At 52.6% G+C, this 15,116-nt stretch overlaps 1 protein-coding gene across 1 annotated transcript; it reads left to right on the top strand.

Moving 5' to 3' along the window:
• The first annotated feature begins 762 nt into the window (after nucleotides 1–762).
• Nucleotides 763–12,882, top strand: LOC121841023. The gene is made up of 4 exons (XM_042306907.1): nucleotides 763–986; nucleotides 10,666–10,995; nucleotides 11,265–11,434; nucleotides 12,680–12,882. The coding sequence occupies exons 1-4, from the start codon at nucleotides 890–892 to the stop codon at nucleotides 12,785–12,787; spliced, it is 705 nt and encodes a 234-aa protein (XP_042162841.1). The 5' UTR covers nucleotides 763–889; the 3' UTR covers nucleotides 12,788–12,882.
• Nucleotides 12,883–15,116: the final 2,234 nt, after the last annotated feature.

Below are 15,116 nucleotides of genomic sequence, written 5' to 3'. Positions count from 1 at the left end.
GACTATGTTAACTTCTGACCCACTGGAAATTTGATGAAAGAAATAAAAGCTGAAAGAAATCTATTATTTTGACATTTCACATTCTTATAATAAAGTGGTGATCCTAACTGACCTAAGGCAGGCAATTTTTTTACTAGGATTAAATGTCAGGAAATGTGAAAAACTGAGTTTAAATGTATTTGGCTGAGCTGTATGTAAACTTCTGACTTCAATTGTACCCAGTGGAATTTAAAAACTCTCACATTTCCAATGTGATCTTTAACGGAAGAGAATGCACGGTATTCGGGCCTGGCTTTGTCAATAATAAATGGATACATTGATTGAATCTGCTCGTTAACACAGTAAACTCAACGTCTGTGAATGCATTGAAACTGCCACCATATTCTCTATATGGGGCGGCAGGGTAGCCTAGTGGTTAGAGCGTTGGACTAGTAACCAGAAGGTTGCAAGTTCAAATCCCCGAGCTGACAAGGTACAAATCTGTCGTTCTGAACTAGGCGGTTAACCCACTGTTCCTAGGCCGTCATTGAAAATAAGAATTTGTTCATAACTGACTTGCCTAGTTAAATAAAGGTACAATTTAATTAAAAAACAAAACAATGATGTAAAGCATTGCTTTGGGGTTACAAGCTGGGTTTCTGTACAGCACTTTGAAATATCAGCTGATGTACGAAGGGCTTTATAAATAAATTTGATTTGATAGGGGCCATTAGGGACACAGATCCATTCTAGTCTGGGAACACATATTGTCGTACATAATGTCGTTCAGTGAGAGTGGGTGTGTTGTGGTTTTACAAAGCCCCCCCCTCCCCCTCTGGGTTTCTGAGGTAAAACAGTTTCCTAACGTCGGGGTGAATGAGAAACGTTGTGCTCTGCCGTCACTCCAGGGATGAAGATGATGGAATGTAACGTATGGATGACAGCGGTCCTTCTGTCGTTATACCTTTCAGATCATGTACTTACAGAACAACTTCCCAACTGCAAAGGTGAGATCGAGATATGATACCATTTTCATATTTTACAGTCATTTATTCACTCATTTCTAGAGAATGAAGCTTGTTTTTTTCCATGGTGCGTAATTTAGTTGTCACGTCGACTGCATTATGACCTGGAACTAAAATACCTTAAATTCTGTTACTTGAGTTGTCATTCATTTAAAAAAACACACAAAAAAACAAGAACATTCTGAGATGATAAATGAGACGAAGAAAACTTTTTTCACCGGATCTCGTGACAGTGTTTTAGGAACAACATTTTGTACAAAGCAACATGTGTGGCTGTAGTGAATGTTGTGGGGCTGTAGTGAATGGTGTGTGGCTGTAGTGAATGTTGTGGGGCTGTAGTGAATGTTGTGTGGCTGTAGTGAATGTTGTGGGGCTGTAGTGAAAGTTGTGCGGCTCTAGTGAATGTTGTGCGGCTGTAGTGAATTGATATACGGTAGTTTACTCCATTACTTGGTATTTATATTCTATCTGCTGTCACAGATGGGTTAATTGTATCTTCATATACAAACCAGATGGGTTCAGAGATCCATTTTATAAACCACTTCCTGACTGAGCAAACAGGGCTGTGTGATGTGAGGCATACTCCAGCGTGTCTTATATGTCACAAGCTAGTACGCTACGGTAGTAACTGAGTGAACAAAACATTAAGAACACCTGCTCTTTCCGTGACACAGCTGGTCAGTCTCAGTCCACGTGAAGGCTATGATCCCTTATTGATGTCACATGTTAAGTCCACATGAAAATCAGGGTAGATGAAAGGAGGGAGGAGACGGGTTAAGAAAGTGTTCATGTCTGGTATGCTCCTCTACAGATCATCTGAGGTGAAGTTTCCCCTACGTACAGATCAGAGATCAGTTTACCTCCCCCTCCAATTCGTAATCATTTCTTTGTAGGAAGAAATGCAAAACTGATCCGGGATCAGCTTCTAGGGGGCAACTTCGTCCCCGACACCTCTACAGGCTGTCTTGATTACTGGCATCACTCCTCCACCGACATGAGTGATTCCACTGGTGGGATTTGAACCCAGGACTTCCTGCTTGGGAAACCAACGTCTTATTCGTATTTGGTCCAACGGGCCGGGCTCTGAATTAACATTTTTCATCGGGTAGGACCCCGGTGTTTCCAACAACAACAAAAGTCTGGAGAACAACACCAAATCAAGGAGCACCAGAATGCATGTTTTTAATTGGCTGAGATATAGCAAGTTGGGCCTATATTAGTTATAGCTACTTTTGAAGCACAAAACAAATATTTTTTGGGAGGATCAAAGTTTATGATCCTTTGATTTGGCTTTTAAGATAATACAGACAAACAGGCAGATGGCAAGATACCGATCCACATCACCAAGCCCCCAGAGCCCCCATGCTGACACCGATCCACATCACCAAGCCCCCATGCTGACACTGATCCACATCACCAAGCCCCCATGCTGACACCGATCCACATCACCAAGCCCCCATGCTGACACCGATCCACATCACCAAGCCCCCAGAGCCCCCATGCTGACACCGATCCACATCACCAAGCCCCCATGCTGACACCGATCCACATCACCAAGCCCCCATGCTGACACCGATCCACATCACCAAGCCCCCAGAGCCCCCATGCTGACACCGATCCACATCACCAAGCCCCAGAGCCCCCATGCTGACACCGATCCACATCACCAAGCCCCCATGCTGACACCGATCCACATCACCAAGCCACCAGAGCCCCCATGCTGACACCGATCCACATCACCAAGCCCCCAGAGCCCCCATGCTGACACTGATCCACATCACCAAGCCCCCATGCTGACACTGATCCACATCACCAAGCCCCCATGCTGACACTGATCCACATCACCAAGCCCCCAGAGCCCCCATGCTGACACCGATCCACATCACCAAGCCCCCATGCTGACACTGATCCACATCACCAAGCCCCCATGCTGACACCGATCCACATCACCAAGCCCCCAGAGCCCCCATGCTGACACTGATCCACATCACCAAGCCCCCATGCTGACACCGATCCACATCACCAAGCCCCCAGAGCCCCCATGCTGACACCGATCCACATCACCAAGCCCCCAGAGCCCCCATGCTGACACCGATCCACATCACCAAGCCCCCAGAGCCCCCATGCTGACACCGATCCACATCACCAAGCCCCCATGCTGACACTGATCCACATCACCAAGCCCCCATGCTGACACCGATCCACATCACCAAGCCCCCAGAGCCCCCATGCTGACACCGATCCACATCACCAAGCCCCCAGAGCCCCCATGCTGACACCGATCCACATCACCAAGCCCCCAGAGCCCCCATGCTGACACCGATCCACATCACCAAGCCCCCATGCTGACACTGATCCACATCACCAAGCCCCCATGCTGACACCGATCCACATCACCAAGCCCCCAGAGCCCCCATGCTGACACCGATCCACATCACCAAGCCCCCAGAGCCCCCATGCTGACACCGATCCACATCACCAAGCCCCCAGAGCCCCCATGCTGACACCGATCCACATCACCAAGCCCCCATGCTGACACCGATCCACATCACCAAGCCCCCATGCTGACACTGATCCACATCACCAAGCCCCCATGCTGACACTGATCCACATCACCAAGCCCCCATGCTGACACTGATCCACATCACCAAGCCCCCAGAGCCCCCATGCTGACACCGATCCACATCACCAAGCCCCCAGAGCCCCCATGCTGACACCGATCCACATCACCAAGCCCCCAGAGCCCCCATGCTGACACCGATCCACATCACCAAGCCCCCAGAGCCCGCATGCTGACACCGATCCACATCACCAAGCCCCCAGAGCCCCCATGCTGACACCGATCCACATCACCAAGCCCCCAGAGCCCCCATGCTGACACCGATCCACATCACCAAGCCCCCAGAGCCCCCATGCTGACACCGATCCACATCACCAAGCCCCCAGAGCCCCCATGCTGACACCGATCCACATCACCAAGCCCCCAGAGCCCCCATGCTGACACTGATCCACATCACCAAGCCCCCAGAGCCCCCATGCTGACACCGATCCACATCACCAAGCCCCCAGAGCCCCCATGCTGACACCGATCCACATCACCAAGCCCCCAGAGCCCCCATGCTGACACCGATCCACATCACCAAGCCCCCAGAGCCCCCATGCTGACACCGATCCACATCACCAAGCCCCCAGAGCCCCCATGCTGACACCGATCCACATCACCAAGCCCCCATGCTGACACCGATCCACATCACCAAGCCCCCAGAGCCCCCATGCTGACACCGATCCACATCACCAAGCCCCCAGAGCCCCCATGCTGACACCGATCCACATCACCAAGCCCCCATGCTGACACCGATCCACATCACCAAGCCCCCAGAGCCCCCATGCTGACACCGATCCACATCACCAAGCCCCCAGAGCCCCCATGCTGACACCGATCCACATCACCAAGCCCCCAGAGCCCCCATGCTGACACCGATCCACATCACCAAGCCCCCATGCTGACACCGATCCACATCACCAAGCCCCCAGAGCCCCCATGCTGACACCGATCCACATCACCAAGCCCCCATGCTGACACCGATCCACATCACCAAGCCCCCATGCTGACACTGATCCACATCACCAAGCCCCCATGCTGACACTGATCCACATCACCAAGCCCCCAGAGCCCCCATGCTGACACTGATCCACATCACCAAGCCCCCATGCTGACACCGATCCACATCACCAAGCCCCCATGCTGACACCGATCCACATCACCAAGCCCCCAGAGCCCCCATGCTGACACCGATCCACATCACCAAGCCCCCAGAGCCCCCATGCTGACACCGATCCACATCACCAAGCCCCCAGAGCCCCCATGCTGACACTGATCCACATCACCAAGCCCCCAGAGCCCCCATGCTGACACCGATCCACATCACCAAGCCCCCAGAGCCCCCATGCTGACACCGATCCACATCACCAAGCCCCCAGAGCCCCCATGCTGACACTGATCCACATCACCAAGCCCCCAGAGCCCCCATGCTGACACTGATCCACATCACCAAGCCCCCATGCTGACACTGATCCACATCACCAAGCCCCCAGAGCCCCCATGCTGACACTGATCCACATCACCAAGCCCCCAGAGCCCCCATGCTGACACTGATCCACATCACCAAGCCCCCAGAGCCCCCATGCTGACACTGATCCACATCACCAAGCCCCCAGAGCCCCCATGCTGACACTGATCCACATCACCAAGCCCCCAGAGCCCCCATGCTGACACTGATCCACATCACCAAGCCCCCAGAGCCCCCATGCTGACACTGATCCACATCACCAAGCCCCCAGAGCCCCCATGCTGACACTGATCCACATCACCAAGCCCCCAGAGCCCCCATGCTGACACTGATCCACATCACCATGCCCCCATGCTGACACTGATCCACATCACCAAGCCCCCAGAGCCCCCATGCTGACACTGATCCACATCACCAAGCCCCCAGAGCCCCCATGCTGACACTGATCCACATCACCATGCCCCCATGCTGACACTGATCCACATCACCAAGCCCCCAGAGCCCCCATGCTGACACTGATCCACATCACCAAGCCCCCAGAGCCCCCATGCTGACACTGATCCACATCACCAAGCCCCCAGAGCCCCCATGCTGACACTGATCCACATCACCAAGCCCCCAGAGCCCCCATGCTGACACTGATCCACATCACCATGCCCCCATGCTGACACTGATCCACATCACCAAGCCCCCAGAGCCCCCATGCTGACACTGATCCACATCACCATGCCCCCATGCTGACACTGATCCACATCACCAAGCCCCCAGAGCCCCCATGCTGACACTGATCCACATCACCAAGCCCCCAGAGCCCCCATGCTGACACTGATCCACATCACCAAGCCCCCAGAGCCCCCATGCTGACACTGATCCACATCACCATGCCCCCATGCTGACACTGATCCACATCACCAAGCCCCCAGAGCCCCCATGCTGACACTGATCCACATCACCAAGCCCCCAGAGCCCCCATGCTGACACTGATCCACATCACCATGCCCCCATGCTGACACTGATCCACATCACCAAGCCCCCAGAGCCCCCATGCTGACACTGATCCACATCACCAAGCCCCCAGAGCCCCCATGCTGACACTGATCCACATCACCAAGCCCCCAGAGCCCCCATGCTGACACTGATCCACATCACCAAGCCCCCAGAGCCCCCATGCTGACACTGATCCACATCACCATGCCCCCATGCTGACACTGATCCACATCACCAAGCCCCCAGAGCCCCCATGCTGACACTGATCCACATCACCATGCCCCCATGCTGACACTGATCCACATCACCAAGCCCCCAGAGCCCCCATGCTGACACTGATCCACATCACCAAGCCCCCCAGAGCCCCCATGCTGACACTGATCCACATCACCAAGCCCCCAGAGCCCCCATGCTGACACTGATCCACATCACCAAGCCCCCAGAGCCCCCATGCTGACACTGATCCACATCACCATGCCCCCATGCTGACACTGATCCACATCACCAAGCCCCCAGAGCCCCCATGCTGACACTGATCCACATCACCATGCCCCCATGCTGACACTGATCCACATCACCAAGCCCCCAGAGCCCCCATGCTGACACTGATCCACATCACCAAGCCCCCAGAGCCCCCATGCTGACACTGATCCACATCACCAAGCCCCCATGCTGACACTGATCCACATCACCAAGCCCCCATGCTGACACTGATCCACATCACCAAGCCCCCAGAGCCCCCTTGCTGACACTGATCCACATCACCAAGCCCCCAGAGCCCCCATGCTGACACTGATCCACATCACCAAGCCCCCAGAGCCCCCATGCTGACACTGATCCACATCACCAAGCCCCCATGCTGACACTGATCCACATCACCAAGCCCCCATGCTGACACTGATCCACATCACCAAGCCCCCAGAGCCCCCATGCTGACACTGATCCACATCACCATGCCCCCATGCTGACACCGATCCACATCACCAAGCCCCCAGAACCCCCATGCTGACACTGATCCACATCACCAAGCCCCCATGCTGACACTGATCCACATCACCAAGCCCCCATGCTGACACTGATCCACATCACCAAGCCCCCATGCTGACACTGATCCACATCACCAAGCCCCCAGAGCCCCCATGCTGACACTGATCCACATCACCAAGCCCCCATGCTGACACCAATCCACATCACCAAGCCCCCATGCTGACACTGATCCACATCACCAAGCCCCCAGAGCCCCCATGCTGACACTGATCCACATCACCATGCCCCCATGCTGACACCGATCCACATCACCAAGCCCCCAGAACCCCCATGCTGACACTGATCCACATCACCAAGCCCCCATGCTGACACTGATCCACATCACCAAGCCCCCATGCTGACACTGATCCACATCACCAAGCCCCCATGCTGACACTGATCCACATCACCAAGCCCCCAGAGCCCCCATGCTGACACTGATCCACATCACCAAGCCCCCATGCTGACACCGATCCACATCACCAAGCCCCCATGCTGACACTGATCCACATCACCAAGCCCCCAGAGCCCCCATGCTGACACTGATCCACATCACCATGCCCCCATGCTGACACCGATCCACATCACCAAGCCCCCAGAACCCCCATGCTGACACTGATCCACATCACCAAGCCCCCATGCTGACACTGATCCACATCACCAAGCCCCCAGAGCCCCCATGCTGACACCGATCCACATCACCATGCCCCCATGCTGACACCGATCCACATCATCAATCCTCCATGCTGATACGAATAAGCCCCCATGCTGATTCAAACCCACCCCAAGCCCCTATGCTGATACAAATCCACATCAATCCCACCCCAAGCCCCTATACTGATACGAATTTCACATCAAACCCACCCCAAGCCCCTATGCTAAGACGGATCCACATCAAACCCACCACAAACCCCTGCGCTGATACGGATCCACATCAAACCCACCCCAAGCCCCTATGCTAAGACGGATCCACATCAAAACCACCACAAACCCCTGCGCTGATACGGATCCACATCAAACCCACCCCAAGCCCCTATGCTAAGACGGATCCACATCAAACCCACCTCAAACCCCTATGCTAAGACGGATCCACATCAAACCCACCCCAAGCCCCTATGCTAAGACGGATCCACATCAAACCCACCCCAAACCCCTGCGCTGATACGGATCCACATCAAACCCACCCCAAGCCCCTATGCTAAGACGGATCCACATCAAACCCACCCAAACCCCTATGCTAAGACGGATCCACATCAAACCCACCCCAAGCCCCTATGCTAAGACGGATCCACATCAAACCCACCCCAAGCCCCTATGCTAAGACGGATCCACATCAAACCCACCACAAACCCCTGCGCTGATACGGATCCACATCAACCCAACCCAAGCCCCTATGCTAAGACGGATCCACATCAAACCCACCACAAACCCCTGCACTGATACGGATCCACATCAAACCCACCCCAAGCCCCTGCGCTGATACGGATCCACATCAAACCCACCCCAAGCCCCTATGCTAAGATTTTTTATTTAAAGCCTCAGTCCGCAGTTGAAACAATAACAAAGAGTTTCCTGTTTCGTTAAAACGCTGTGTGACGGGGCTGGAGAAATGTAGCACTCTGAAAGCGTTTCCTGTTTCGTTAAAACGCTGTGTGACGGGGCTGGAGAAATGTAGCACTCTGAAAGCATTTCCTGTTTAGTTAAAACGCTGTGTGACGGGGCTGGAGAAATGTAGCACTCTCAAATTCAAAGACCGCGCAATTGATGCAAGGACTGACCATCCCATAATATCTCAATTGTAGTTTGAACTATGTTTCGAGGCTATATACTGCAGTGTTTGTTTACATTTACTTTGTTAAGTCAAAAATGGATGTAGCGACTACAGACTTAATTAAAGGTCAACTGCCCCTTAGACCGTTTAAAAACATAGAAGTTGGTCTATGTTGCATCGATATGAGTCAAAAAACATTGATTCTAGTGTCAAAATTTACTACAAAGTGTAAATAGAAAAATGTTGGTCATAAGTCAGTCTAGTCCATAAGAGTTTTGTAAGTGAGTTTGTCACGACTTACTGAAGGGCTAGGTATGGATTACTTACATGGATATGATGCCCAATTGTCCAGAGACAACACGTTGTGGTCCGCCTCCAGCTGCCATGAGGAGCTGTACAGGTCAGTGTGTTAGACAGAACCTCACCCAGAGAGCTGTACGTGTCAGTGTGTTAGACAGAACCTCACCCAGAGAGCTGTACAGGTCAGTGTGTTAGACAGAACCTCACCCAGAGAGCTGTACATGTCAGTGTGTTAGACAGACAGAACCTCACCCAGAGAGCTCTACATGTCAGTGTGTTAGACAGAACCTCACCCAGAGAGCTCTACAGGTCAGTGAGTTAGACAGACAGAACCTCACCCAGAGAGCTGTACAGGTCAGTGAGTTAGACAGACAGAACCTCACCCAGAGAGCTGTACATGTCAGTGTGTTAGACAGAACCTCACCCAGAGAGCTCTACAGGTCAGTGTGTTAGACAGAACCTCACCCAGAGAGCTGTACATGTCAGTGTGGTTAGACAGACAGAACCTCACCCAGAGAGCTGTACATGTCAGTGTGTTAGACAGACAGAACCTCACCCAGAGAGCTGTACATGTCAGTGTGTTAGACAGAACCTCACCCAGAGAGCTCTACAGGTCAGTGAGTTAGACAGACAGAACCTCACCCAGAGAGCTGTACATGTCAGTGTGTTAGACAGAACCTCACCCAGAGAGCTGCACATGTCAGTGTCTTAGACAGACAGAACCTCACCCAGAGAGCTGTACATGTCAGTGTGGTTAGACAGACAGAACCTCACCCAGAGAGCTGCACATGTCAGTGTGTTAGACAGAACCTCACCCAGAGAGCTGCACATGTCAGTGTCTTAGACAGACAGAACCTCACCCAGAGAGCTGTACATGTCAGTGTGATAGACAGAACCTGGTTAGACAGACATAACCTAACACTAACCAACCTGACAGAGCTTGAGAGGATCTGCTGAGAAGAATGGGAGAAACACCCTAAATACAGGTGTGCCAAGCTTGTAGAGTCATACCCAAGAAGACTTGAGGCTGTAATCACTGCAAAAGGTGCTTCAACAAAGTACTGTACTGAGTAAAGGGTCTGAATACTTATGTAAATGTTATATTTCAGTTTTTTAAATTTATTTATACATTTGCCAAATGTACAAAAATAATGTAATGTCCAAAAAATATATTAAAAGCATACTTTTCAAAATGCATGTGCATATAACCAGCATCCTTTTCTGCAGTTGAAGTTTTCATTTATTATATTGTTCCTCATATTTAGCTTGTTCAAATATTTTGTTCATTTTATCAGCTGAATAATGTTGTACTTTTAATTACACATTAACCTGGGCAGTGACAGGCCACGTCTAGAGAGGACGGAGAAATCACAGCTTCCTGTCCACGGGGTGTGTACTTTTACATCAAGCTGCCTCACGCTGCAGAAACAGGAGATAGGCTCCTACCCTATTGGCCGTCCTGTCTCGTCCTGGCATACTTAACCCACCCTCCTGTTTCCCCATACAGACAGACCACTGTACATCCAGCGTGTGTCTCTCCACAGCAGAGTGTCCATCTCCTGCCCCAACACGACAGGGGAGGATCTGAGCTTCCACCTGTCGTTGAACCAGTCCCTCGTTCACACCACAGTGCTCGAGAGGAACCAGATCCACACCAGAACCAACCGAACCGACACCTGGGCCCAGTTCTATCTAGTTGACCAAAATCGGAACCAGAACTTGATCAACCGCTATGTGTTCACGGTCAACAGCACAGGCCTGTACACCTGCATAGCGGAAAGGATGAGGTCTCCTCTGCCTTATCAAGAGGACTCTGTTCAGACTCTACTGATTGAAGGTAAGGGGCCGTCTACAGAAACAGTCGTACTGAACAAATTAACTAGCCTGGTCCCAGATCTGTTTTGTTTTTCTTGATACCCTGATCGTCGTCATTGGCAACGAATGACAGGGAGTTGGTATGATACAGCACAAAACAGTTTGAAAATTAAAGTGACGTGGTCAAGGTATACAACATCCCAGGTGAAGCCTGGTTGTAGCTCGGCTCGTGAAGTGGATGAATTATAGCTTCTTATTTCTGGTTTCTACTGCGTTCTGATTGGTTCACAGAGAAGCAGTGCTTGACACACCGAGATCCACTGGCGAATCAACATCAAGATCCTCTGGCCAACCAGAATTGTGCAGAGGTTTCTAAACCCCTCCCCCTGTGTCCATTATTGGTGGGATGTGGGTTTCTTCTCTACAGCATTATCATCACGATCATCGCCATCGTCCTCTGGGTCAGTTTTCCTCATGTTATTGACCCTGACCCTAACCCTGACCCTGACCCTAACACTGAGAGTCTGGTCACTCCGTTTATTATTATAGCCAAGAAAGTCCACTCCGAAACATCTGTTGTCCAGAGATTCCTGGGAGTCCTGGGAGTCCTGGGAGTCCAGGGAGTCCAGGGAGTCCTGGGAGTCCAGACAGTCCAGGGAGTCCTGGCAGTCCAGACAGTCCTGGGAGTCCAGGGAGTCCTGGCAGTCCTGGGAGTCCAGGGAGTCCAGACAGTCCTGGGAGTCCAGGGAGTCCAGGCAGTCCAGACAGTCCTGGCAGTCCAGACAGTCCTGGGAGTCCAGACAGTCCAGACAGTCCAGACAGTCCTGGGAGTCCTGGGAGTCCTGGGAGTCCAGGGAGTCCTGGGAGTCCAGACAGTCCTGGGAGTCCAGGGAGTCCTGGCAGTCCAGACAGTCCTGGGAGTCCAGACAGTCCTGGGAGTCCAGACAGTCCTGGGAGTCCAGACAGTCCTGGGAGTCCAGACAGTCCAGACAGTCCTGGGAGTCCTGGGAGTCCAGGGAGTCCAGGGAGTCCTGGCAGTCCAGACAGTCCAGGGAGTCCAGACAGTCCTGGCAGTCCAGACCGTCCAGTGAGTCCTGTCAGTCCTGGGGGTCCAGGGAGTCCAGGGAGTCCAGGGAGTCCTGGCAGTCCTGGCAGTCCTGGCAGTCCAGGCAGTCCAGGGAGTCCTGGCAGTCCAGGGAGTCCTGGAAGTCCTGGGAGTCCTGGGAGTCCTGGCAGTCCAGGGAGTCCTGGCAGTCCAGGGAGTCCTGGCAGTCCAGGGAGTCCTGGGCAGTCCTGGCAGTCCAGGGAGTCCTGGCAGTCCAGGGAGTCCTGGCAGTCCAGGGAGTCCTGGCAGTCCAGGGAGTCCTGGGAGTCCTAGCAGTCCAGGGAGTCCTGGCAGTCCAGGGAGTCCTGGCAGTCCAGGGAGTCCTGGCAGTCCAGGCAGTCCAGGGAGTCCTGGCAGTCCAGGGAGTCCTGGGAGTCCTAGCAGTCCAGGGAGTCCTGGCAGTCCTGGCAGTCCAGGGTACGATAAGAAAATGCTTTTATTTGTTATGCCCCCAGCTCATATAATATCCTTCAGGCACCTTGAAGCTGGACTCTCTGGTCTCCATTGTGTAAATGGAGTTTAAGGGAGGGGTATATGTTGTGTCCCGTTTTGATTCATCTCGTTGTGTTGTATTGATGTTGATGTGTTTATTTTTCCTCAGAGGAAGCTGAAGAAGGAAGTGTCTGTTCAGAGTGACTACGTGAACATGAAGCCTGGAGAGAAGACGAGGCCTAAGAGAGTCCAGCATCCAGTCACCAGGAGATTCTGATTCTGGTCATTCCTATGGCTGTGTACCTAATGGCACCCTATTCTCTATGGCTCTATGGCTGTGTACCTAATGGCACCCTATTCTCTATGGTCCTATGGCACCCTATTCTCTATGGCACCCTATTCTCTATGGTCCTATGGTACCCTATTCTCTATGCCACCCTATTCTCTATGGTCCTATGGCACCCTATTCTCTATGGTCCTATGCCTGTGTACCTAATGGCACCCTATTCTCAATGGTCCTATGACTGTGTACCTAATGGCACCCTATTCTCTATGGTCCTATGGCTGTGTACCTAATGGCACGCTATTCTCTATGGCTCTAATCCCCCAATGCACCAACAACCAAAAGAATGAACCCCCACCCACAAGAACCCCCAATGCACCAACAACCAAGAGAATGAACCCCCACCCCCAAGAACCCCCAATGCACCAACAACCAAGAGAATGAACCCCCACCCCCAAGAAACCCCCAATGCACCAACAATCAAGAGAATGAACCCCACCCCAATGCACCAACAACCAAGAGAATGAACCCCACCCCAAGAACCCCCAATGCACCAACAACCAAGAGAATGAATCCACACCCCCAAGAACCCCCAAAGCACCAACAACCAAGAGAATGAACCCCTACCCCCAAGAACCCCCAAAGCACCAACAACTAAGAGAATGAACCCCTACCCCCAAGAACCCCCAAAGCACCAACAACCAAGAGAATGAACCCCACCCCCAAGAAACCCCCAATGCACCAACAACCAAGAGAATGAACCCCCAAGAACCCCCAAAGCACCAACAACCAAGAGAATGAACCCCTACCCCCAAGAAGCCCCCAATGCACCAACAACCAAGAGAATGAACCCTAACCCCAAGAACCCCCCAAAAGCACCAGCAACCAAGAGAATGAACCCCTATCCCCAAGAACCCCTCAAAGCACCAACAACCAAGAGAATGAACCCCTACCCCCAAGAACCCCCAAAGCACCAACAACCAAGAGAATGAACCCCACCCCAAGAAACCCCCAATGCACCAACAACCAAGAGAATGAACCCCCAAGAACCCCCAATGCACCAACAACCAAGAGAATGAACCCCTACCCCAGAGAACCCCCAATGCCCCCAATGCACCAGCAAACAAGATAATGAACCCCCCAATGCACCAACAACCAAGAGAATGAACCCCTACCCCCAAGAACCCCCAATGCACCAACAACCAAGAGAATGAACCCCCACCCCCAAGAACCCCCCAAAGCACCAGCAACCAAGAGAATGAACTCCTACCCCCAAGAACCCCCAATGCACCAACAACCAAGAGAATGAACCCCCACCCCCAAGAACCCCCAAAGCACCAACAACCAAGAGAATTAACCCCTACCCCCAAGAACCCCCAAAGCACCAACAACCAAGAGAATGAACCCCTACCCCCAAGAACCCCCAAAGCACCAACAACCAAGAGAATGAACCCCTACCCCCAATAACGCCCCAAAGCACCAACAACCAAGAGAAGGAACCCCTTCAATGCACCAACAACCAAGAGAATGAACCCCTACCCCCAAGAACCCCCAATGCACCAACAACCAAGAGAATGAACCCCACCCCCAAGAAACCCCCAATGCACCAACAACCAAGATAATGAACCCCACCCCCAAGAACCCCCAATGCACCAACAACCAAGAGAATGAACCCCTACCCCAAGATCCCCCAATGCACCAACAACCAAGAGAATGAACCCCACCCCCAATAACCCCCAAAGCACCAACAACCAAGAGAATGAACCCCACCCCCAAGAAACCCCCAATGCACCAACAACCAAGAGAATGAACCCCCAAGAACCCCCAAAGCACCAACAACCAAGAGAATGAACCCCTACCCCCAAGATCCCCCAATGCACCAACAACCAAGAGAATGAACCCCACCCCCAATAACCCCCAAAGCACCAACAACCAAGAGAATGAACCCCACCCCCAAGAAACCCCCAATGCACCAGCAACCAAGATAATGAACCCCCCAATGCACCAACAACCAAGAGAATGAACCCCACCCCCAAGAAACCCCCAATGCACCAACAACCAAGAGAATGAACCCCCAAGAACCCCCAATGCACCAACAACCAAGAGAATGAACCCCCCCCAAGAAACCCCCAATGCACCAGCAACCAAGATAATGAACCCCCCCAATGCACCAACAACCAAGAGAATGAACCCCTACCCCCAATAACGCCCCCAAAGCACCAACAACCAAGAGAAGGAACCTCTTCAATGCACCAACAACCAAGAGAATGAACCCCTACCCCCAATAACCCCCAATGCACCAACAACCAAGAGAATGAACCCC

The sequence above is a fragment of the Oncorhynchus tshawytscha genome, linkage group LG26 (assembly GCF_018296145.1).
Source record: "Oncorhynchus tshawytscha isolate Ot180627B linkage group LG26, Otsh_v2.0, whole genome shotgun sequence".
NCBI classification, from domain to species: Eukaryota; Metazoa; Chordata; class Actinopteri; order Salmoniformes; family Salmonidae; genus Oncorhynchus; species Oncorhynchus tshawytscha.
The sequence above is the reverse complement of the archived record's forward strand: the minus strand, read 5'-3'. Positions and strand labels throughout refer to the sequence as shown.

Coding starts and splice junctions, on each gene's coding strand:
- LOC121841023 (XM_042306907.1), top strand. CDS start 890: ATGAAGATGATGGAATGTAACGTATGGATGACAGCGGTCCTTCTGTCG. Junction 10,996..11,264: donor TCAGACTCTACTGATTGAAG/GTAAGGGGCCGT, acceptor ATTGGTTCACAG/AGAAGCAGTGCTTGACACAC. Junction 11,435..12,679: donor TCATCGCCATCGTCCTCTGG/GTCAGTTTTCCT, acceptor ATTTTTCCTCAG/AGGAAGCTGAAGAAGGAAGT.